Raw genomic sequence first — 24,307 nt, 5'->3', positions numbered from 1 at the left:
AAAGCATTTATACCAATATCATCACAGATTTTTGCAAGGCAGGCCCAAGAATGAATGAAAGTGATGGGCGTGAGGTGGGCATGTTTAAAGCCCACAGATAGATGACAACATGTCAAAATATCAGCGCTTGCGTATTGCTAAGTTCAACCTAAAAAGGATACAACTATGAACCCCTTAAAAGATTGCGACATACTTTGTAGATTTAAGCTATTGCCTAATAGGGCTGAGGTTTGTGCTCCAATTTGCCTGAAAACATGGACAGTCTTATTAAGTAAAAACTCGGAGCAAGAAGAAGGGAGAGGGTATTTCAGGGTAGTGATTGTGTAGAGGGGACGGGAGCTTAGACACTGGCACAAGGACTAGTTATTCTCATAAAATCACATCTGTATAGTTTGCTGAGCTGTACAGAACTGTGAGGCTCTAGCCAGCTGTCGAAAGTGGCCTCTGTGACAAGAGAATCCATCATCCGCATGAAATCCAGACAGTCTCGCAAGAGAACAGGAGTGAAATATGCAGCCCACCTTAAACCAGTGACCAAAATCCATCATGGCGTGCCTTTACTATTTGTACAGACTCCATAGCATATGTCTGTTATGCCCCACTCGCATAATCTCCCAATATCAGGCTGCTTACTTCTCGCTATACACAAATCTCTCTGTGCCTCAGTATGTTGTCGCCAGAGAATCTTTCGAAATGGTCACTGAGGCTACTACAACCCACCCACTCACACCATAACGAAAAATAGAGGCACCTTTCACAGACCTAATGTTCCCACAATCACAACTGGTGTGGCTCATATACATGCAGAGACTCTTGCATACCTGAACCATTTTTCTCCTTACCCAATCACAAACAAGCAGTTCGTTACACATGCACAGACCTTTTGTTGCTCTGCTGCCTCTTCTCTGATCCGTCATCAAGTATTTAAACTAATTCCTATTTGCAGAACTTACGTTAGCAGAGAGAGTGCAGCGTACAACTGCCTCATCACCTTCTAGATCATCATCAGAGGCCTCGTCTCGAACCTCCCCAAAAGTGTCTTCATCTCCTTCCTAAAAACAAAAGAAATGCGAGTGGCTCAGCGCAAATGGAAGCAAATGTAGGCAACTACAAAGCACAACAAAAAGCTAAACTAAATCACTCTCTACTTGTTCTATGCTGAAACTGCACAAGGAGTATGGAACTGTCTCCAACCCTCAAACTCAAATGCCCGAGTCCACTTACACAATACCCCAAGGAGGGTGTAACAAATAAGTGAAACCAGTGGAACACCAACTTATCAGCAGTGGAAGCTAATACAGTACTCTGAATTTGTTTCACCCAGATTAAGTGCTAGAAAAGAAGGTGGATATTGGTGCATTAAGTATGCACTACTAACAATAGAAACTAGTGTACTCATAGGACTTCAGTGTCCTAGCTTAGCACTCTAAGAGATTAGAAGTCTAAGAGTCTGTGGATTTGCTCTTATGTTCAGATCACAATGACCAGCACAAGACATAATGACAATAACATCTGCCAGGAAGGACAAAGCAAAATGACAAATGTAAGGAAATGCCTCCTTGGCATGGTTGCCCCCTGACTTTTTGCCTTTGCTGATGCTATGTTTACAATTGAAAGTGTGCTGAGGCCTGCTAACCAGGCCCCAGCACCAGTGTTCTTTCCCTAACCTGTACTTTTGTATCCACAATTGGCAGACCCTGGCATCCAGATAAGTCCCTTGTAACTGGTACTTCTAGTACCAAGGGCCCTGATGCCAAGGAAGGTCTCTAAGGGCTGCAGCATGTCTTATGCCACCCTGGAGACCTCTCACTCAGCACAGACACACTGCTTACCAGCTTGTGTGTGCTAGTGAGAACAAAACGAGTAAGTCGACATGGCACTCCCCTCAGGGTGCCATGCCAGCCTCTCACTGCCCATGCAGTATAGGTAAGACACCCCTCTAGCAGGCCTTACAGCCCTAAGGCAGGGTGCACTATACCATAGGTGAGGGTACCAGTGCATGAGCATGGTACCCCTACAGTGTCTAAACAAAACCTTAGACATTGTAAGTGCAGGGTAGCCATAAGAGTATATGGTCTGGGAGTCTGTCAAACACGAACTCCACAGCACCATCATGGCTACACTGAAAACTGGGAAGTTTGGTATCAAACTTCTCAGCACAATAAATGCACACTGATGCCAGTGTACATTTTATTGTAAAATACACCACAGAGGGCACCTTAGAGGTGCCCCCTGAAACCTATCCGACTATCTGTGTAGGCTGACTGGTTCCAGCAGCCTGCCACACTAGAGACATGTTGCTGGCCCCATGGGGAGAGTGCCTTTGTCACTCTGAGGCCAGTAACAAAGCCTGCACTGGGTGGAGATGCTAACACCTCCCCCAGGCAGGAGCTGTAACACCTGGCGGTGAGCCTCAAAGGCTCACCCCTTTGTCACAGCCCAGCAGGGCACTCCAGCTTAGTGGAGTTGCCCGCCCCCTCCGGCCACAGCCCCCACTTTTGGCGGCAAGGCTGGAGGGAACAAAGAAAGCAACAAGGAGGAGTCACTGGCCAGTCAGGACAGCCCCTAAGGTGTCCTGAGCTGAAGTGACTCTAACTTTTAGAAATCCTCCATCTTGCAGATGGAGGATTCCCCCAATAGGGTTAGGATTGTGTCCCCCTCCCCTTGGGAGGAGGCACAAAGAGGGTGTACCCACCCTCAGGGCTAGTAGCCATTGGCTACTAACCCCCCAGACCTAAACACGCCCTTAAATTTAGTATTTAAGGGCTACCCTGAACCCTAGAAAATTAGATTCCTGCAACTACAAGAAGAAGGACTGCCTAGCTGAAAAACCCCTGCAGAGGAAGACCAGAAGACGACAACTGCCTTGGCTCCAGAAACTCACCGGCCTGTCTCCTGCCTTCCAAAGATCCTGCTCCAGCGACGCCTTCCAAAGGGACCAGCGACCTCGACATCCTCTGAGGACTGCCCCTGCTTCGAAAAGACAAGAAACTCCCGAGGACAGCGGACCTGCTCCAAGAAAAGCTGCAACTTTGTTTCCAGCAGCTTTAAAGAACCCTGCAAGCTCCCCGCAAGAAGCGTGAGACTTGCAACACTGCACCCGGCGACCCCGACTCGGCTGGTGGCGATCCAACACCTCAGGAGGGACCCCAGGACTACTCTAAGACTGTGAGTACAAAAACCTGTCCCCCCTGAGCCCCGACAGCGCCGCCTGCAGAGGGAATCCCGAGGCTTCCCCTGACCGCGACTCTTTGAATCCTAAGTCCCGACACCTGGGAGAGACCCTGCACCCGCAGCCCCCAGGACCGGAAGGACCGGACTTTCACTGGAGGAGTGACCCCCAGGAGTCCCTCTCCCTTGACCAAGTGGAGGTTTCCCCGAGGAACCCCCCCCTTGCCTGCCTGCAGCGCTGAAGAGATCCCTAGATCTCCCATTGACTTCCATTACAAACCCGACGCTTGTTTCTACACTGCACCCGGCCGCCCCCGCGCTGCTGAGGGTGAAATTTCTGTGTGGGCTTGTGTCCCCCCCGGTGCCCTACAAAACCCCCCTGGTCTGCCCTCCGAAGACGCGGGTACTTACCTGCAAGCAGACCGGAACCGGGGCACCCCCTTCTCTCCATTCTAGCCTATGTGTTTTGGGCACCACTTTGAACTCTGCACCTGACCGGCCCTGAGCTGCTGGTGTGGTGACTTTGGGGTTGCTCTGAACCCCCAACGGTGGGCTACCTTGGACCAAGAACTGAACCCTGTAAGTGTCCTACTTACCTGGTAAAACTAACAAAAACTTACCTCCCCCAGGAACTGTGAAAATTGCACTAAGTGTCCACTTTTAAAACAGCTATTTGTCAATAACTTGAAAAGTATACATGCAATTTTGATGATTTGAAGTTCCTAAAGTACTTACCTGCAATACCTTTCGAATGAGATATTACATGTAGAATTTGAACCTGTGGTTCTTAAAATAAACTAAGAAAATATATTTTTCTATATAAAAACCTATTGGCTGGATTTGTCTCTGAGTGTGTGTACCTCATTTATTGTGTATGTACAACAAATGCTTAACACTACTCCTTGGATAAGCCTACTGCTCGACCACACTACCACAAAATAGAGCATTAGTATTATCTATTTTTACCACTATTTTACCTCTAAGGGGAACCCTTGGACTCTGTGCATGCTATTCCTTACTTTGAAATAGCACATACAGAGCCAACTTCCTACATTGGTGGATCAGCGGTGGGGTACAAGACTTTGCATTTGCTGGACTACTCAGCCAATACCTGATCACACGACAAATTCCAAAATTGTCATTAGAAATTGATTTTTGCAATTTGAAAAGTTTTCTAAATTCTTAAAAGACCTGCTAGGGCCTTGTGTTAGATCCTGTTTAGCATTTCTTTTAGAGTTTAAAAGTTTGAATTAGATTCTAGAACCAGCTGTAGATTCTTAAAAAGTATTCCAACTTTTAGAAGCAAAATGTCTAGCACAGATGTGACTGTGGTGGAACTCGACACCACACCTTACCTCCATCTTAAGATGAGGGAGCTAAGGTCACTCGGTAAAATAAAGAAAATAACAATGGGCCCCAAACCTACCAAAATACAGCTCCAGGAGCTTTTGGCAGAGTTTGAAAAGGCCAACCCCTCTGAGGGTGGCAACTCAGAGGAAGAGGATAGTGAATTGGAGGAAGATTCCCCCCTACCAGTCCTATCTAGGGAGAACAGGGTCTCTCAAACCCTGACTCCAAAAATAATAGTCAGAGATGCTGGTTCCCTCACAGGAGAGACCAACACCTCTGAAATCACTGAGGATAACTGTAAGGAAATGCCTCCTTGGCATGGTTGCCCCCTGACTTTTTGCCTTTGCTGATGCTATGTTTACAATTGAAAGTGTGCTGAGGCCTGCTAACCAGGCCCCAGCACCAGTGTTCTTTCCCTAACCTGTACTTTTGTATCCACAATTGGCAGACCCTGGCATCCAGATAAGTCCCTTGTAACTGGTACTTCTAGTACCAAGGGCCCTGATGCCAAGGAAGGTCTCTAAGGGCTGCAGCATGTCTTATGCCACCCTGGAGACCTCTCACTCAGCACAGACACACTGCTTACCAGCTTGTGTGTGCTAGTGAGGACAAAACGAGTAAGTCGACATGGCACTCCCCTCAGGGTGCCATGCCAGCCTCTCACTGCCTATGCAGTATAGGTAAGACACCCCTCTAGCAGGCCTTACAGCCCTAAGGCAGGGTGCACTATACCATAGGTGAGGGTACCAGTGCATGAGCATGGTACCCCTACAGTGTCTAAACAAAACCTTAGACATTGTAAGTGCAGGGTAGCCATAAGAGTATATGGTCTGGGAGTCTGTCAAACACGAACTCCACAGCACCATAATGGCTACACTGAAAACTGGGAAGTTTGGTATCAAACTTCTCAGCACAATAAATGCACACTGATGCCAGTGTACATTTTATTGTAAAATACACCACAGAGGGCACCTTAGAGGTGCCCCCTGAAACTTAACCGACTATCTGTGTAGGCTGACTAGTTTTAGCAGCCTGCCACAAACCGAGACATGTTGCTGGCCCCATGGGGAGAGTGCCTTTGTCACTCTGAGGCCAGTAACAAAGCCTGCACTGGGTGGAGATGCTAACACCTCTCCCAGGCAGGAATTGTCACACCTGGCGGTGAGCCTCAAAGGCTCACCTCCTTTGTGCCAACCCAGCAGGACACTCCAGCTAGTGGAGTTGCCCGCCCCCTCCGGCCAGGCCCCACTTTTGGCGGCAAGGCCGGAGAAAATAATGAGAAAAACAAGGAGGAGTCACTGGCCAGTCAGGACAGCCCCTAAGGTGTCCTGAGCTGAAGTGACTCTAACTTTTAGAAATCCTCCATCTTGCAGATGGAGGATTCCCCCAATAGGGTTAGGATTGTGACCCCCTCCCCTTGGGAGGAGGCACAAAGAGGGTGTACCCACCCTCAGGGCTAGTAGCCATTGGCTACTAACCCCCCAGACCTAAACACGCCCTTAAATTTAGTATTTAAGGGCTACCCTGAACCCTAGAAAATTAGATTCCTGCAACTACAAGAAGAAGGACTGCCTAGCTGAAAACCCCTGCAGAGGAAGACCAGAAGACGACAACTGCCTTGGCTCCAGAAACTCACCGGCCTGTCTCCTGCCTTCCAAAGATCCTGCTCCAGCGACGCCTTCCAAAGGGACCAGCGACCTCGACATCCTCTGAGGACTGCCCCTGCTTCGAAAAGACAAGAAACTCCCGAGGACAGCGGACCTGCTCCAAGAAAAGCTGCAACTTTGTTTCCAGCAGCTTTAAAGAACCCTGCAAGCTCCCCGCAAGAAGCGTGAGACTTGCAACACTGCACCCGGCGACCCCGACTCGGCTGGTGGAGAACCGACACCTCAGGAGGGACCCCAGGACTACTCTGATACTGTGAGTACCAAAACCTGTCCCCCCTGAGCCCCCACAGCGCCGCCTGCAGAGGGAATCCCGAGGCTTCCCCTGACCGCGACTCTTTGAACCTAAAGTCCCGACGCCTGGGAGAGACCCTGCACCCGCAGCCCCCAGGACCTGAAGGACCGGACTTTCACTGGAGAAGTGACCCCCAGGAGTCCCTCTCCCTTGCCCAAGTGGAGGTTTCCCCGAGGAATCCCCCCCTTGCCTGCCTGCAGCGCTGAAGAGATCCCGAGATCTCTCAAAGACTAACATTGCGAACCCGACGCCTGTTCCTACACTGCACCCGGCCGCCCCCGCGCTGCTGAGGGTGAAATCTCTGTGTGGACTTGTGTCCCCCCCGGTGCCCTACAAAACCCCCCTGGTCTGCCCTCCGAAGACGCGGGTACTTACCTGCAAACAGACCGGAACCGGGGCACCCCCTTCTCTCCATTCTAGCCTATGTGTTTTGGGCACCACTTTGAACTCTGCACCTGACCGGCCCTGAGCTGCTGGTGTGGTGACTTTGGGGTTGCTCTGAACCCCCAACGGTGGGCTACCTTGGACCAAGAACTGAACCCTGTAAGTGTCTTACTTACCTGGTAAAACTAACAAATACTTACCTCCCCTAGGAACTGTGAAAATTGCACTAAGTGTCCACTTTTAAAACAGCTATTTGTCAATAACTTGAAAAGTATACATGCAATTTTGATGATTTGAAGTTCCTAAAGTACTTACCTGCAATACCTTTCGAATGAGATATTACATGTTAAATTTGAACCTGTGGTTCTTAAAATAAACTAAGAAAATATATTTTTCTATATAAAAACCTATTGGCTGGATTTGTCTCTGAGTGTGTGTACCTCATTTATTGTCTATGTGTATGTACAACAAATGCTTAACACTACTCCTTGGATAAGCCTACTGCTCGACCACACTACCACAAAATAGAGCATTAGTATTATCTATTTTTACCACTATTTTACCTCTAAGGGGAACCCTTGGACTCTGTGCATGCTATTCCTTACTTTGAAATAGCACATACAGAGCCAACTTCCTACATTGGTGGATCAGCGGTGGGGTACAAGACTTTGCATTTGCTGGACTACTCAGCCAATACCTGATCACACGACAAATTCCAAAATTGTCATTAGAAATTGATTTTTGCAATTTGAAAAGTTTTCTAAATTCTTAAAAGACCTGCTAGGGCCTTGTGTTAGATCCTGTTTAGCATTTCTTTTAGAGGTTAAAAGTTTGTAAAAGTTTGAATTAGATTCTAGAACCAGTTTTAGTTTCTTAAAAAGTATTCCAACTTTTAGAAGCATAATGTCTAGCACAGATGTGAATGTGGTGGAACTCGACACCACACCTTACCTCCATCTACAGATGAGAGAGCTAAGGTCACTCTGTAAACTAAAGAAAATAGCAATGGGCCCCAAACCTACCAAAGTACAGCTCCAGGAGCTTTTGGCAGAGTTTGAAAAGGCCAACCCCTCTGAGGATGGCAACTCAGAGGATGAAGATAGTGACTTGGAGGGAAATTCCCCCCCTCCAGTCCTACTTAGGGAGAGCAGGGCTTCTCAAGCCCTGACTCCACAAATAATAGTCAGAGATGCTGGTTCCCTCACAGGAGGGACCAACAACTCTGAAATCACTGAGGATAACTCCAGTGAAGAGGACATCCAGTTAGCCAGGATGGCCAAAAGATTGGCTTTGGAAAGACAGATCCTAGCCATAGAGAGGGAAAGACAAGAGATGGGCCTAGGACCCATCAATGGTGGCAGCAACATAAATAGGGTCAGAGATTCTCCTGACATGTTGAAAATCCCCAAAGGGATTGTAACTAAATATGAAGATGGTGATGACATCACCAAATGGTTCACAGCTTTTGAGAGGGCTTGTGTAACCAGAAAAGTGAACAGATCTCACTGGGGTGCTCTCCTTTGGGAAATGTTCACAGGAAAGTGTAGGGATAGACTCCTCACACTCTCTGGACAAGATGCAGAATCTTATGACCTCATGAAGGGTACCCTGATTGAGGGCTTTGGATTCTCCACTGAGGAGTACAGGATTAGGTTCAGGGGGGCTCAGAAATCCTCGAGCCAGACCTGGGTTGACTTTGTTGACTACTCAGTGAAAACACTAGATGGTTGGATTCAAGGCAGTGGTGTAAGTAATTATGATGGGCTGTACAATTTATTTATGAAAGAACACCTGTTAAGTAATTGTTTCAATGATAAACTGCATCAGCATCTGGTAGACCTAGGACCAATTTCTCCCCAAGAATTGGGAAAGAAGGCGGACCATTGGGTCAAGACAAGGGTGTCCAAGACTTCAACAGGGGGTGACCAAAAGAAAGGGGTCACAAAGACTCCCCAGCAGAAGGGTGATGAGACAACCAAAACTAAAAATAGTAAAGAGTCTTCTACAGGCCCCCAAAAACCTGCACAGGAGGGTGGGCCCAGAGCCTCTTCACAAAACAATGGGTACAAGGGTAAAAACTTTGATCCCAAAAAGGCCTGGTGTCATAGCTGTAAACAGCATGGACACCAAACTGGAGACAAGGCCTGTCCCAAGAAAGGTTCCACTCCAAACTCCCATCCAGGTAACACTGGTATGGCTAGTCTCCAAGTGGGATCAACAGTGTGCCCAGAGCAAATCAGGGTCCACACTGAAGCTACTCTAGTTTCTGAGGGTGGGGTGGATTTAGCCACACTAGCTGTCTGGCCGCCTAACATGCAAAAATACAGACAGCAACTCTTAATTAATGGGACTAGAATAGAGGGCCTGAGGGATACAGGTGCCAGTGTCACCATGGTGACAGAGAAACTGGTTTCCCCTGGCCAATACCTGACTGGAAAAACTTACACAGTCACCAACGCTGACAATCAGAGAAAAGTACATCCCATGGCAATGGTTACTTTAGAATGGGGAGGGGTCAATGGCCTGAAACAGGTGGTGGTCTCCTCAAATATCCCAGTGGACTGTCTGCTTGGAAATGACCTGGAGTCCTCAGCATGGGCTGAGGTAGAGCTAAAAACCCATGCAGCAATGCTGGGTATCCCTGAACTGGTGTGTGTGAAAACAAGAGCACAGTGCAAGGCACAGGGTGAAAAAGTAGAGCTGGAGTCTGGAAAAATGGCCCAGCCTACCAAGAGAACAGGAAAGTCAGTTGGGAAACCAACTGCAACACAGCAAAAGAAAGGGAACCTCTCTTCTCAGGAAGAAGTTCTGCCCTCTGAGGGAACTGAGCCTTTGGAGCTTGAACCTTATCAGGTTGAGCTCTTAGGCCCAGGGGGACCCTCAAGGGAAGAGCTGTGTAAGGGACAAGAAACCTGTCCCTCTCTTGAAGGCCTTAGGCAGCAAGCTGCTGAAGAGTCCAAAGGCAAGAAAAATGGAACACATAGGGTCTATTGGGAAGATGGGCTCCTGTACACTGAGGCCAGAGACCCCAAACCTGGTGCCACTAGGAGAGTGGTAGTGCCTCAGCTGTTCAGAGAGTTCATCCTAACATTGGCCCATGACATTCCCCTTGCTGGACATTTGGGACAAACCAAGACGTGGGAGAGGTTAGTCAACCACTTCTACTGGCCCAATATGTCCAACATGGTTAAGGAGTTTTGCCTCTCCTGCCCCACCTGTCAAGCCAGTGGTAAGACCGGTGGGCATCCAAAGGCCCCCCTCATTCCACTTCCAGTGGTGGGGGTGCCCTTTGAAAGAGTGGGTGTGGACATAGTTGGTCCACTGGAACCTCCCACAGCCTCAGGAAATATGTATATCCTGGTAGTAGTGGATCATGCTACCAGGTATCCTGAAGCTATTCCCCTTAGGTCGACTACTGCCCCTGCAGTAGCCAAGGCCCTCATTGGTATCTTTACCAGAGTGGGTTTCCCTAAGGAGGTGGTGTCTGACAGAGGTACCAACTTCATGTCAGCATACCTAAAGCACATGTGGAATGAGTGTGGAGTGACTTATAAATTCACTACACCTTACCATCCACAAACTAATGGCTTAGTTGAGAGATTCAACAAGACATTAAAAGGCATGATCATGGGGCTCCCAGAAAAACTCAAAAGGAGATGGGATGTCCTCCTGCCATGTCTGCTTTTCGCTTACAGGGAGGTACCACAGAAGGGAGTAGGGTTCTCACCCTTTGAACTTCTGTTTGGTCATCCTGTAAGGGGACCACTTGCCCTTGTTAAAGAAGGCTGGGAGAGACCTCTCCATGAGCCTAAACAGGACATAGTGGACTATGTACTTGGCCTTCGCTCTAGGATGGCAGAGTACATGGAAAAGGCAACCAAAAACCTTGAGGCCAGCCAACAACTCCAGAAGTTTTGGTATGACCAAAAGGCTGCACTGGTTGAGTTCCAACCAGGGCAGAAAGTCTGGGTTCTGGAGCCTGTGGCTCCCAGGGCACTCCAGGACAAATGGAGTGGCCCTTACCCAGTACTAGAGAGGAAGAGTCAGGTCACCTACCTGGTGGACCTGGGCACAAGCAGGAGCCCCAAGAGGGTGATCCATGTGAACCGCCTTAAGCTCTTCCATGACAGGGCTGATGTGAATCTGTTGATGGTAACAGATGAGGATCAGGAGGCAGAGAGTGAACCTCTCCCTGATCTTCTGTCATCAGACCCAAGAGATGGCACAGTAGATGGAGTGATCTACTCAGACACCCTCTCTGGCCAACAGCAAGCTGATTGTAGGAGAGTCCTACAACAGTTTCCTGAACTCTTCTCCTTAACCCCTGGTCAGACACACCTGTGTACCCATGATGTGGACACAGGAGACAGCATGCCTGTCAAGAACAAAATCTTTAGACAGTCTGACCATGTTAAGGCAAGCATCAAGGTGGAAGTCCACAAGATGCTGGAATTGGGAGTCATTGAGCGCTCTGACAGCCCCTGGGCTAGCCCAGTGGTCTTAGTCCCCAAACCTCACACCACAGATGGAAAGAAAGAGATGAGGTTTTGTGTGGACTACAGAGGGCTCAATTCTGTCACCAAGACAGATGCTCATCCAATTCCAAGAGCTGATGAGCTCATTGATAAATTAGGTGCTGCCAAATTTCTAAGTACCTTTGACTTGACAGCAGGGTACTGGCAAATAAAAATGGCACCTGGAGCAAAAGAAAAGACAGCATTCTCCACACCTGATGGGCATTATCAGTTTACTGTTATGCCCTTTGGTTTAAAGAATGCCCCTGCCACCTTCCAAAGGTTGGTGAATCAAGTCCTTGCTGGCTTGGAGTCCTTTAGCACAGCTTATCTTGATGATATTGCTGTCTTTAGCTCCACCTGGCAGGATCACCTGGTCCACCTGAAGAAGGTTTTGAAGGCTCTGCAATCTGCAGGCCTCTCTATCAAGGCATCCAAATGCCAGATAGGGCAGGGAACTGTGGTTTACTTGGGCCACCTTGTAGGTGGAGGCCAAGTTCAGCCACTCCAACCCAAGATCCAGACCATTCTGGACTGGGTAGCTCCAAAAACCCAGACTCAAGTCAGGGCATTCCTTGGCTTGACTGGGTACTACAGGAGGTTTGTGAAGGGATATGGATCCATTGTGACAGCCCTCACTGAGCTCACCTCCAAGAAAATGCCCAAGAAAGTGAACTGGACTGTGGACTGCCAACAGGCCTTTGACACCCTGAAACAAGCAATGTGCTCAGCACCAGTTCTCAAAGCTCCAGATTATTCTAAGCAGTTCATTGTGCAGACTGATGCCTCTGAACATGGGATAGGGGCAGTTTTGTCCCAAACAAATGATGATGGCCTTGACCAGCCTGTTGCTTTCATTAGCAGGAGGTTACTCCCCAGGGAGCAGCGTTGGAGTGCCATTGAGAGGGAGGCCTTTGCTGTGGTTTGGTCCCTGAAGAAGCTGAGACCATACCTCTTTGGGACTCACTTCCTAGTTCAAACCGACCACAGACCTCTCAAATGGCTGATGCAAATGAAAGGTGAAAATCCTAAACTGTTGAGGTGGTCCATCTCCCTACAGGGAATGGACTTTATAGTGGAACACAGACCTGGGACTGCCCATGCCAATGCAGATGGCCTTTCCAGGTTCTTCCACTTAGAAAATGAAGACTCTCTTGGGAAAGGTTAGTCTCATCCTCTTTCGTTTGGGGGGGGGGGTTGTGTAAGGAAATGCCTCCTTGGCATGGTTGCCCCCTGACTTTTTGCCTTTGCTGATGCTATGTTTACAATTGAAAGTGTGCTGAGGCCTGCTAACCAGGCCCCAGCACCAGTGTTCTTTCCCTAACCTGTACTTTTGTATCCACAATTGGCAGACCCTGGCATCCAGATAAGTCCCTTGTAACTGGTACTTCTAGTACCAAGGGCCCTGATGCCAAGGAAGGTCTCTAAGGGCTGCAGCATGTCTTATGCCACCCTGGAGACCTCTCACTCAGCACAGACACACTGCTTACCAGCTTGTGTGTGCTAGTGAGGACAAAACGAGTAAGTCGACATGGCACTCCCCTCAGGGTGCCATGCCAGCCTCTCACTGCCTATGCAGTATAGGTAAGACACCCCTCTAGCAGGCCTTACAGCCCTAAGGCAGGGTGCACTATACCATAGGTGAGGGTACCAGTGCATGAGCATGGTACCCCTACAGTGTCTAAACAAAACCTTAGACATTGTAAGTGCAGGGTAGCCATAAGAGTATATGGTCTGGGAGTCTGTCAAACACGAACTCCACAGCACCATAATGGCTACACTGAAAACTGGGAAGTTTGGTATCAAACTTCTCAGCACAATAAATGCACACTGATGCCAGTGTACATTTTATTGTAAAATACACCACAGAGGGCACCTTAGAGGTGCCCCCTGAAACTTAACCGACTATCTGTGTAGGCTGACTAGTTTTAGCAGCCTGCCACAAACCGAGACATGTTGCTGGCCCCATGGGGAGAGTGCCTTTGTCACTCTGAGGCCAGTAACAAAGCCTGCACTGGGTGGAGATGCTAACACCTCTCCCAGGCAGGAATTGTCACACCTGGCGGTGAGCCTCAAAGGCTCACCTCCTTTGTGCCAACCCAGCAGGACACTCCAGCTAGTGGAGTTGCCCGCCCCCTCCGGCCAGGCCCCACTTTTGGCGGCAAGGCCGGAGAAAATAATGAGAAAAACAAGGAGGAGTCACTGGCCAGTCAGGACAACCCCTAAGGTGTCCTGAGCTGAGGTGACTAACTTTTAGAAATCCTCCATCTTGCAGATGGAGGATTCCCCCAATAGGGTTAGGATTGTGACCCCCTCCCCTTGGGAGGAGGCACAAAGAGGGTGTACCCACCCTCAGGGCTAGTAGCCATTGGCTACTAACCCCCCAGACCTAAACACGCCCTTAAATTTAGTATTTAAGGGCTACCCTGAACCCTAGAAAATTAGATTCCTGCAACTACAAGAAGAAGGACTGCCTAGCTGAAAACCCCTGCAGAGGAAGACCAGAAGACGACAACTGCCTTGGCTCCAGAAACTCACCGGCCTGTCTCCTGCCTTCCAAAGATCCTGCTCCAGCGACGCCTTCCAAAGGGACCAGCGACCTCGACATCCTCTGAGGACTGCCCCTGCTTCGAAAAGACAAGAAACTCCCGAGGACAGCGGACCTGCTCCAAGAAAAGCTGCAACTTTGTTTCCAGCAGCTTTAAAGAACCCTGCAAGCTCCCCGCAAGAAGCGTGAGACTTGCAACACTGCACCCGGCGACCCCGACTCGGCTGGTGGAGAACCGACACCTCAGGAGGGACCCCAGGACTACTCTGATACTGTGAGTACCAAAACCTGTCCCCCCTGAGCCCCCACAGCGCCGCCTGCAGAGGGAATCCCGAGGCTTCCCCTGACCGCGACTCTTTGAACCTAAAGTCCCGACGCCTGGGAGAGACCCTGCACCCGCAGCCCCCAGGACCTGAAGGACCGGACTTTCACTGGAGAAGTGACCCCCAGGAGTCCCTCTCCCTTGCCCAAGTGGAGGTTTCCCCGAGGAATCCCCCCCTTGCCTGCCTGCAGCGCTGAAGAGATCCCGAGATCTCTCATAGACTAACATTGCGAACCCGACGCCTGTTCCTACACTGCACCCGGCCGCCCCCGCGCTGCTGAGGGTGAAATCTCTGTGTGGACTTGTGTCCCCCCCGGTGCCCTACAAAACCCCCCTGGTCTGCCCTCCGAAGACGCGGGTACTTACCTGCAAACAGACCGGAACCGGGGCACCCCCTTCTCTCCATTCTAGCCTATGTGTTTTGGGCACCACTTTGAACTCTGCACCTGACCGGCCCTGAGCTGCTGGTGTGGTGACTTTGGGGTTGCTCTGAACCCCCAACGGTGGGCTACCTTGGACCAAGAACTGAACCCTGTAAGTGTCTTACTTACCTGGTAAAACTAACAAATACTTACCTCCCCTAGGAACTGTGAAAATTGCACTAAGTGTCCACTTTTAAAACAGCTATTTGTCAATAACTTGAAAAGTATACATGCAATTTTGATGATTTGAAGTTCCTAAAGTACTTACCTGCAATACCTTTCGAATGAGATATTACATGTTAAATTTGAACCTGTGGTTCTTAAAATAAACTAAGAAAAGATATTTTTCTATATAAAAACCTATTGGCTGGATTTGTCTCTGAGTGTGTGTACCTCATTTATTGTCTATGTGTATGTACAACAAATGCTTAACACTACTCCTTGGATAAGCCTACTGCTCGACCACACTACCACAAAATAGAGCATTAGTATTATCTATTTTTACCACTATTTTACCTCTAAGGGGAACCCTTGGACTCTGTGCATGCTATTCCTTACTTTGAAATAGCACATACAGAGCCAACTTCCTACAATAACTCCAGTGAAGAGGACATCCAGTTAGCCAGGATGGCCAAAAGATTGGCTTTGGAAAGACAGATCCTAGCCATAGAGAGGGAAAGACAAGAGATGGGCCTAGGACCCATCAATGGTGGCAGCAACATAAATAGGGTCAGAGATTCTCCTGACATGTTAAAAATCCCCAAAGGGATTGTGACAAAATTTGAAGATGGTGATGACATCACCAAGTGGTTCACAGCTTTTGAGAGGGCTTGTGTAACCAGAAAAGTGAACAGATCTCACTGGGGTGCTCTCCTTTGGGAAATGTTCACAGGAAAGTGTAGGGATAGACTCCTCACACTCTCTGGACAAGATGCAGAATCTTATGACCTCATGAAGGGTACCCTGATTGAGGGCTTTGGATTCTCCACTGAGGAGTATAGGATTAGATTCAGGGGGGCTCAAAAATCCTCGAGCCAGACCTGGGTTGACTTTGTAGACTACTCAGTGAAAACACTAGATGGTTGGATTCAAGGCAGTGGTGTATGTAATTATGATGGGCTGTACAATTTATTTGTGAAAGAACACCTATTAAGTAATTGTTTCAATGATAAACTGCATCAGCATCTGGTAGACCTAGGACCAATTTCTCCCCAAGAATTGGGAAAGAAGGCGGACCATTGGGTCAAGACAAGGGTGTCCAAGACTTCAACAGGGGGTGACCAAAAGAAAGGGGTCACAAAGACTCCCCAGCAGAAGGGTGATGAGACAACCAAAACTAAAAATAGTAAAGAGTCTTCTACAGGCCCCCAAAAACCTGCACAGGAGGGTGGGCCCAGAGCCTCTTCACAAAACAATGGGTACAAGGGTAAAAACTTTGATCCCAAAAAGGCCTGGTGTCATAGCTGTAAACAGCATGGACACCAAACTGGAGACAAGGCCTGTCCCAAGAAAGGTTCCACTCCAAACTCCCATCCAGGTAACACTGGTATGGCTAGTCTCCAAGTGGGATCAACAGTGTGCCCAGAGCAAATCAGGGTCCACACTGAAGCTACTCTAGTTTCTGAGGGTGGGGTGGATTTAGCCACACTAGCTGTCTGGCCGCCTAACATGCAAAAATACAGACAGCAACTCTTAATTAATGGGACTAGAATAGAGGGCCTGAGGGATACAGGTGCCAGTGTCACCATGGTGACAGAGAAACTGGTTTCCCCTGGCCAATACCTGACTGGAAAAACTTACACAGTCACCAACGCTGACAATCAGAGAAAAGTACATCCCATGGCAATGGTTACTTTAGAATGGGGAGGGGTCAATGGCCTGAAACAGGTGGTGGTCTCCTCAAATATCCCAGTGGACTGTCTGCTTGGAAATGACCTGGAGTCCTCAGCATGGGCTGAGGTTGAACTAAAAACCCATGCAGCAATGCTGGGTATCCCTGAACTGGTGTGTGTGAAAACAAGAGCACAGTGCAAGGCACAGGGTGAACAAGTAGAGCTGGAGTCTGGAAGAATGGCCCAGCCTACCAAGAGAAAAGGAAAGTCAGTTGGGAAACCAACTGCAACACAGCAAAAGAAAGGGAACCTCTCTTCTCAGGAAGAAGTTCTGCCCTCTGAGGGAACTGAGCCTTTGGAGCTTGAACCTTATCAGGTTGAGCTCTTGGGCCCAGGGGGACCCTCAAGGGATGAGCTGTGTAAGGGACAAGAAACCTGTCCCTCTCTTGAAGGCCTTAGGCAGCAAGCTGCTGAAGAGTCCAAAGGCAAGAAAAATGGAACACATAGGGTCTATTGGGAAGATGGGCTCCTGTACACTGAGGCCAGAGACCCCAAACCTGGTGCCACTAGGAGAGTGGTAGTGCCTCAGCTGTTCAGAGAGTTCATCCTAACATTGGCCCATGACATTCCCCTTGCTGGACATTTGGGACAAACCAAGACGTGGGAGAGGTTAGTCAACCACTTCTACTGGCCCAATATGTCCAACATGGTTAAGGAGTTTTGCCTCTCCTGCCCCACCTGTCAAGCCAGTGGTAAGACAGGTGGGCATCCAAAGGCCCCCCTCATTCCACTTCCTGTGGTGGGGGTGCCCTTTGAAAGAGTGGGTGTGGACATAGTTGGTCCACTGGAACCTCCCACAGCCTCAGGAAATATGTATATCCTGGTAGTAGTGGATCATGCTACCAGGTATCCTGAAGCTATTCCCCTTAGGTCGACTACTGCCCCTGCAGTAGCCAAGGCCCTCATTGGTATCTTTACCAGAGTGGGTTTCCCTAAGGAGGTGGTGTCTGACAGAGGTACCAACTTCATGTCAGCATACCTAAAGCACATGTGGAATGAGTGTGGAGTGACTTATAAATTCACTACACCTTACCATCCACAAACTAATGGCTTAGTTGAGAGATTCAACAAGACATTAAAGGGCATGATCATGGGGCTCCCAGAAAAACTCAAAAGGAGATGGGATGTCCTCCTGCCATGTCTGCTTTTCGCTTACAGGGAGGTACCACAGAAGGGAGTAGGGTTCTCACCCTTTGAACTTCTGTTTGGTCATCCTGTAAGGGGACCACTTGCCCTTGTTAAAGAAGGCTGGGAGAGACCTCTCCATGAGCCTAAACAGGACATAGTGGACTATGTACTTGGCCTTCGCTCTAGAATGGCAGAGTACATGGAAAAGGCAACCAAAAACCTTGAGGCCAGCCAACAACTCCAGAAGTTTTGGTATGACCAAAAGGCTGCACTGGTTGAGTTCCAACCAGGGCAGAAAGTCTGGGTTCTGGAGCCTGTGGCTCCCAGGGCACTCCAGGACAAATGGAGTGGCCCTTACCCAGTACTAGAAAGGAAGAGTCAGGTCACCTACCTGGTGGACCTGGGCACAAGCAGGAGCCCCAAGAGGGTGATCCATGTGAACCGCCTGAAGCTCTTCCATGACAGAGCTGATGTGAATCTGTTGATGGTAACAGATGAGGATCAGGAGGCAGAGAGTGAACCTCTCCCTGATCTTCTGTCATCAGACCCAAAAGATGGCACAGTAGATGGAGTGATCTACTCAGACACCCTCTCTGGCCAACAGCAGGCTGATTGTAGGAGAGTCCTACAACAGTTTCCTGAGCTTTTCTCCCTAACCCCTGGTCAGACACACCTGTGTACCCATGATGTGGACACAGGAGACAGCATGCCTGTCAAGAACAAAATCTTCAGACAGTCTGACCATGTTAAGGAAAGCATCAAGGTGGAAGTCCACAAGATGCTGGAATTGGGAGTGATTGAGCGCTCTGACAGCCCCTGGGCTAGCCCAGTGGTCTTAGTCCCCAAACCTCACACCAAAGATGGAAAGAAAGAGATGAGGTTTTGTGTGGACTACAGAGGGCTCAACTCTGTCACCAAGACAGATGCCCATCCAATTCCAAGAGCTGATGAGCTCATTGATAAGTTAGGTGCTGCCAAATTTCTAAGTACCTTTGACTTGACAGCAGGGTACTGGCAAATAAAAATGGCACCTGGAGCAAAAGAAAAGACAGCATTCTCCACACCTGATGGGCATTATCAGTTTACTGTTATGCCCTTTGGTTTAAAGAATGCCCCTGCCACCTTCCAAAGGTTGGTGAATCAAGTCCTTGCTGGCTTGGAGTCCTTTAGCACAGCTTATCTTGATGATATTGCTGTCTTTAGCTCCACCTGGCAGGATCACCTGGTCCACCTGAAGAAGGTTTTGAAGGCTCTGCAATCTGCAGGCCTCTCTATCAAGGCATCCAAATGCCAGATAGGGCAGGGAACTGTGGTTTACTTGGGCCACCTTGTAGGTGGAGGCCAAGTTCAGCCACTCCAACCCAAGATCCAGACTATTCTGGACTGGGTAGCTCCAAAAACCCAGACTCAAGTCAGGGCATTCCTTGGCTTGACTGGGTATTACAGGAGGTTTGTGAAGGGATATGGATCCATTGTGACAGCCCTCACTGAACTCACCTCCAAGAAAATGCCCAAGAAAGTAAACTGGACTGTGGAATGCCAACAGGCCTTTGACACCCTGAAACAGGCAATGTGCTCAGCACCAGTTCTCAAAGCTCCAGATTATTCTAAGCAGTTCATTGTGCAGACTGATGCCTCTGAACATGGGATAGGGGCAGTTTTGTCCCAAACAAATGATGATGGCCTTGACCAGCCTGTTGCTTTCATTAGCAGGAGGTTACTCCCCAGGGAGCAGCGTTGGAGTGCCATTGAGAGGGAGGCCTTTGCTGTGGTTTGGTCCCTGAAGAAGCTGAGACCATACCTCTTTGGGACTCACTTCCTAGTTCAAACTGACCACAGACCTCTCAAATGGCTGATGCAAATGAAAGGTGAAAATCCTAAACTGTTGAGGTGGTCCATCTCCCTACAGGGAATGGACTTTACAGTGGAACACAGACCTGGGACTGCCCATGCCAATGCAGATGGCCTTTCCAGGTTCTTCCACTTAGAAAATGAAGACTCTCTTGGGAAAGGTTAGTCTCATCCTCTTTCGTTTGGGGGGGGGTTGTGTAAGGAAATGCCTCCTTGGCATGGTTGCCCCCTGACTTTTTGCCTTTGCTGATGCTATGTTTACAATTGAAAGTGTGCTGAGGCCTGCTAACCAGGCCCCAGCACCAGTGTTCTTTCCCTAACCTGTACTTTTGTATCCACAATTGGCAGACCCTGGCATCCAGATAAGTCCCTTGTAACTGGTACTTCTAGTACCAAGGGCCCTGATGCCAAGGAAGGTCTCTAAGGGCTGCAGCATGTCTTATGCCACCCTGGAGACCTCTCACTCAGCACAGACACACTGCTTACCAGCTTGTGTGTGCTAGTGAGAACAAAACGAGTAAGTCGACATGGCACTCCCCTCAGGGTGCCATGCCAGCCTCTCACTGCCCATGCAGTATAGGTAAGACACCCCTCTAGCAGGCCTTACAGCCCTAAGGCAGGGTGCACTATACCATAGGTGAGGGTACCAGTGCATGAGCATGGTACCCCTACAGTGTCTAAACAAAACCTTAGACATTGTAAGTGCAGGGTAGCCATAAGAGTATATGGTCTGGGAGTCTGTCAAACACGAACTCCACAGCACCATCATGGCTACACTGAAAACTGGGAAGTTTGGTATCAAACTTCTCAGCACAATAAATGCACACTGATGCCAGTGTACATTTTATTGTAAAATACACCACAGAGGGCACCTTAGAGGTGCCCCCTGAAACCTATCCGACTATCTGTGTAGGCTGACTGGTTCCAGCAGCCTGCCACACTAGAGACATGTTGCTGGCCCCATGGGGAGAGTGCCTTTGTCACTCTGAGGCCAGTAACAAAGCCTGCACTGGGTGGAGATGCTAACACCTCCCCCAGGCAGGAGCTGTAACACCTGGCGGTGAGCCTCAAAGGCTCACCCCTTTGTCACAGCCCAGCAGGGCACTCCAGCTTAGTGGAGTTGCCCGCCCCCTCCGGCCACAGCCCCCACTTTTGGCGGCAAGGCTGGAGGGAACAAAGAAAGCAACAAGGAGGAGTCACTGGCCAGTCAGGACAGCCCCTAAGGTGTCCTGAGCTGAAGTGACTCTAACTTTTAGAAATCCTCCATCTTGCAGATGGAGGATTCCCCCAATAGGGTTAGGATTGTGTCCCCCTCCCCTTGGGAGGAGGCACAAAGAGGGTGTACCCACCCTCAGGGCTAGTAGCCATTGGCTACTAACCCCCCAGACCTAAACACGCCCTTAAATTTAGTATTTAAGGGCTACCCTGAACCCTAGAAAATTAGATTCCTGCAACTACAAGAAGAAGGACTGCCTAGCTGAAAAACCCCTGCAGAGGAAGACCAGAAGACGACAACTGCCTTGGCTCCAGAAACTCACCGGCCTGTCTCCTGCCTTCCAAAGATCCTGCTCCAGCGACGCCTTCCAAAGGGACCAGCGACCTCGACATCCTCTGAGGACTGCCCCTGCTTCGAAAAGACAAGAAACTCCCGAGGACAGCGGACCTGCTCCAAGAAAAGCTGCAACTTTGTTTCCAGCAGCTTTAAAGAACCCTGCAAGCTCCCCGCAAGAAGCGTGAGACTTGCAACACTGCACCCGGCGACCCCGACTCGGCTGGTGGCGATCCAACACCTCAGGAGGGACCCCAGGACTACTCTAAGACTGTGAGTACAAAAACCTGTCCCCCCTGAGCCCCCACAGCGCCGCCTGCAGAGGGAATCCCGAGGCTTCCCCTGACCGCGACTCTTTGAATCCTAAGTCCCGACACCTGGGAGAGACCCTGCACCCGCAGCCCCCAGGACCGGAAGGACCGGACTTTCACTGGAGGAGTGACCCCCAGGAGTCCCTCTCCCTTGACCAAGTGGAGGTTTCCCCGAGGAACCCCCCCCTTGCCTGCCTGCAGCGCTGAAGAGATCCCTAGATCTCCCATTGACTTCCATTACAAACCCGACGCTTGTTTCTACACTGCACCCAGCCGCCCCCGCGCTGCTGAGGGTGAAATTTCTGTGTGGGCTTGTGTCCCCCCCGGTGCCCTACAAAACCCCCCTGGTCTGCCCTCCGAAGACGCGGGTACTTACCTGCAAGCAGACCGGAACCGGGGCACCCCCTTCTCTCCATTCTAGCCTATGTGTTTTGGGCACCACTTTGAACTCTGCACCTGACCGGCCCTGAGCTGCTGGTGTGGTGACTTTGGGGTTGCTCTGAACCCCCAACGGTGGGCTACCTTGGACCAAGAACTGAACCCTGTAAGTGTCCTACTTACCTGGTAAAACTAACAAAAACTTACCTCCCCCAGGAACTGTGAAAATTGCACTAAGTGTCCACTTTTAAAACAGCTATTTGTCAATAACTTGAAAAGTATACATGCAATTTTGATGATTTGAAGTTCCTAAAGTACTTACCTGCAATACCTTTCGAATGAGATATTACATGTAGAATTTGAACCTGTGGTTCTTAAAATAAACTAAGAAAAGATATTTTTCTATATAAAAACCTATTGGCTGGATTTGTCTCTGAGTGTGTGTACCTCATTTATTGTCTATGTGTATGTACAACAAATGCTTAACACTACTCCTTGGATAAGCCTACTGCTCGACCACACTACCACAAAATAGAGCATTAGTATTATCTATTTTTACCACTATTTTACCTCTAAGGGGAACCCTTGGACTCTGTGCATGCTATTCCTTACTTTGAAATAGCACATACAGAGCCAACTTCCTACAACAAATAAAACAAAAAATAATAGTGAAATATATAAAATCAATCAGTAGGTACATTGTACATAATATACAGAGGACGGTATCCTAAAAAGGAAAGTATGATCAGAAATATGCAAGAAGATAAATCATTTAAAATTATTTTTGAAAAAAGAGTAAGAGAGATGACTGGATAGTAGGAGGAATTAAATTACAACTCATAATAGAGCAGATTGCGAAGGCCTTGATTAATGCCCTTTAACTTTTATAGACTGGTTGTTTCGGATGAAGTGCATCACAACTATGAAGAGACCTAAAGCCTCCAGGTAGAGACAATTTTCATTAAAAAAATCATTAAGATAACTAAATTGAAAAGAGCCAAGGGGAAGGGGCAAAGAAAGGAGTTTTCAATAAAGAAAACAACTCGAGATATTGGCTTAAAAATAGACAATGCATGCATTCAGATTACTACAAAGGACTGTAGAGAGAAACTAGCTTGAGAGTGTCACGAGCCACAAACTCTCAAACTTCTATGCTTAGGCTTGTAATCACAAATTGCTCTGGCATTTGCAACTAAACGATACAACTGAGTCATGCAGGCAAGTGAAGGAGTTAGTGGACAAAGGGTTTTCCAAGTGTGATCCAAGTTCAACTTAACCTACTGAAAACTTTTAGAAATGAAGTAGATGAAGGGTAACTAATAATGTTACCAGACTACCGTGACTTTTTTTTTTAAAGCTCACAACGCTTTAGACAGTAGAACCACTGATTACATTGTGGCGACACGGCTTGCCAATACAAACACACATTAAATGCCAGAGTAAAAAGAGACTGCATTTCTAAGCATTACACAGAGCAACCCAACAAATAACTGTTAGGATAACTTGAAAGTGGAATATTGATTTGATTCTTATTAAGAGAATGGAAATTAAATCACAGGCAGAAAGACGGAGTTGAGTTATTTCACAAAACATCGGCACTTTTATTCACTCATGCTATGTGCCAGCACATTTTGCTGAAGTGTGGCACTGAACCAGCAACTACCCTTGCTATGCGACATAACACACAGCTCCACTATCCTGTTACCATGCAGGATTCTGGGACCTCATCACACCAAAAATGAGACAAACCGCTGCTAAGCAGACTCTGCAATGTTAAAGGAATTTTTTTTTTTTTTAAAGTGTGGTATTTCCCAAGATTATGCCATTCTGAAAAGAAATGCCCCATTGCATGAGGCACTGTGGGCACCTCACACTGCCCCTTTGTCACAGGACAGCACAGACTGCTCCAGAGTCAGTGAGTATGTAGACACATTTAATGGTCCTGGGAAGAAGATCTGCTTCACTTGCTGTTATAAGGATGACCCTCTGCATCTTGGCAAACTCCTCAGATGCTCATTGCTGCCAACTTTCCAATAAGCAGATACCTTAATTGAGCCCCACCTTCAGGCAGACTGCTGATAAAGCGAGCTGTGCACATCACAACATCTGCAATGCAGGTGCACCATAAAATCTCACCTCTTCATCGGACTCAAACTGCACATTCACACCGTAGGTTTCATCAATGTTATCATCTGTAAGACATCAGAAAACATAATTAGCGTATCAGAAAGTAGTACTGTGCATATGTAATAATCCCAGACACCCAAACAGAATATCATCAAACAGTACTGCAAATTCTACATTATTATAGTACTTCATCATCAGCTAAGGCCATACCGTTTCCAATTAGCCAATCAAAAAGCTATGATACAAGTTCCTTTTAAGGCACGCACACAGATTGTCCCTGCAAAAAAGACATCCTAAACAAATGTACTCTTTTTTAAAGATCACTATGTAAAGATGACAAAAAAAACAAGTCGCTGGAACTATTAAACTCCGTTTTCTAATTATTTTTTATTTATTTTCAT

At 48.4% G+C, this 24,307-nt stretch overlaps 1 protein-coding gene across 1 annotated transcript in view; it reads right to left on the bottom strand.

The window, feature by feature from the left end:
* Nucleotides 1–24,307, bottom strand: part of SNRNP200 (small nuclear ribonucleoprotein U5 subunit 200) — a 527,741-nt gene that overhangs the window by 415,435 nt on the left and 87,999 nt on the right. Inside the window, exons 5-6 of the mRNA XM_069214415.1 lie at nucleotides 23,916–23,971; nucleotides 954–1,052 (exon numbers count right to left, since the gene is read on the bottom strand). Coding sequence (XP_069070516.1) covers nucleotides 954–1,052; nucleotides 23,916–23,971 — 155 coding nt within the window. The remainder of the gene's footprint in view (nucleotides 1–953; nucleotides 1,053–23,915; nucleotides 23,972–24,307) is intronic.

Source organism: Pleurodeles waltl, chromosome 11 (genome assembly GCF_031143425.1).
Source record: "Pleurodeles waltl isolate 20211129_DDA chromosome 11, aPleWal1.hap1.20221129, whole genome shotgun sequence".
NCBI lineage: Eukaryota > Metazoa > Chordata > Amphibia > Caudata > Salamandridae > Pleurodeles > Pleurodeles waltl.
This window is presented reverse-complemented; position numbering and strand designations above follow the sequence as displayed.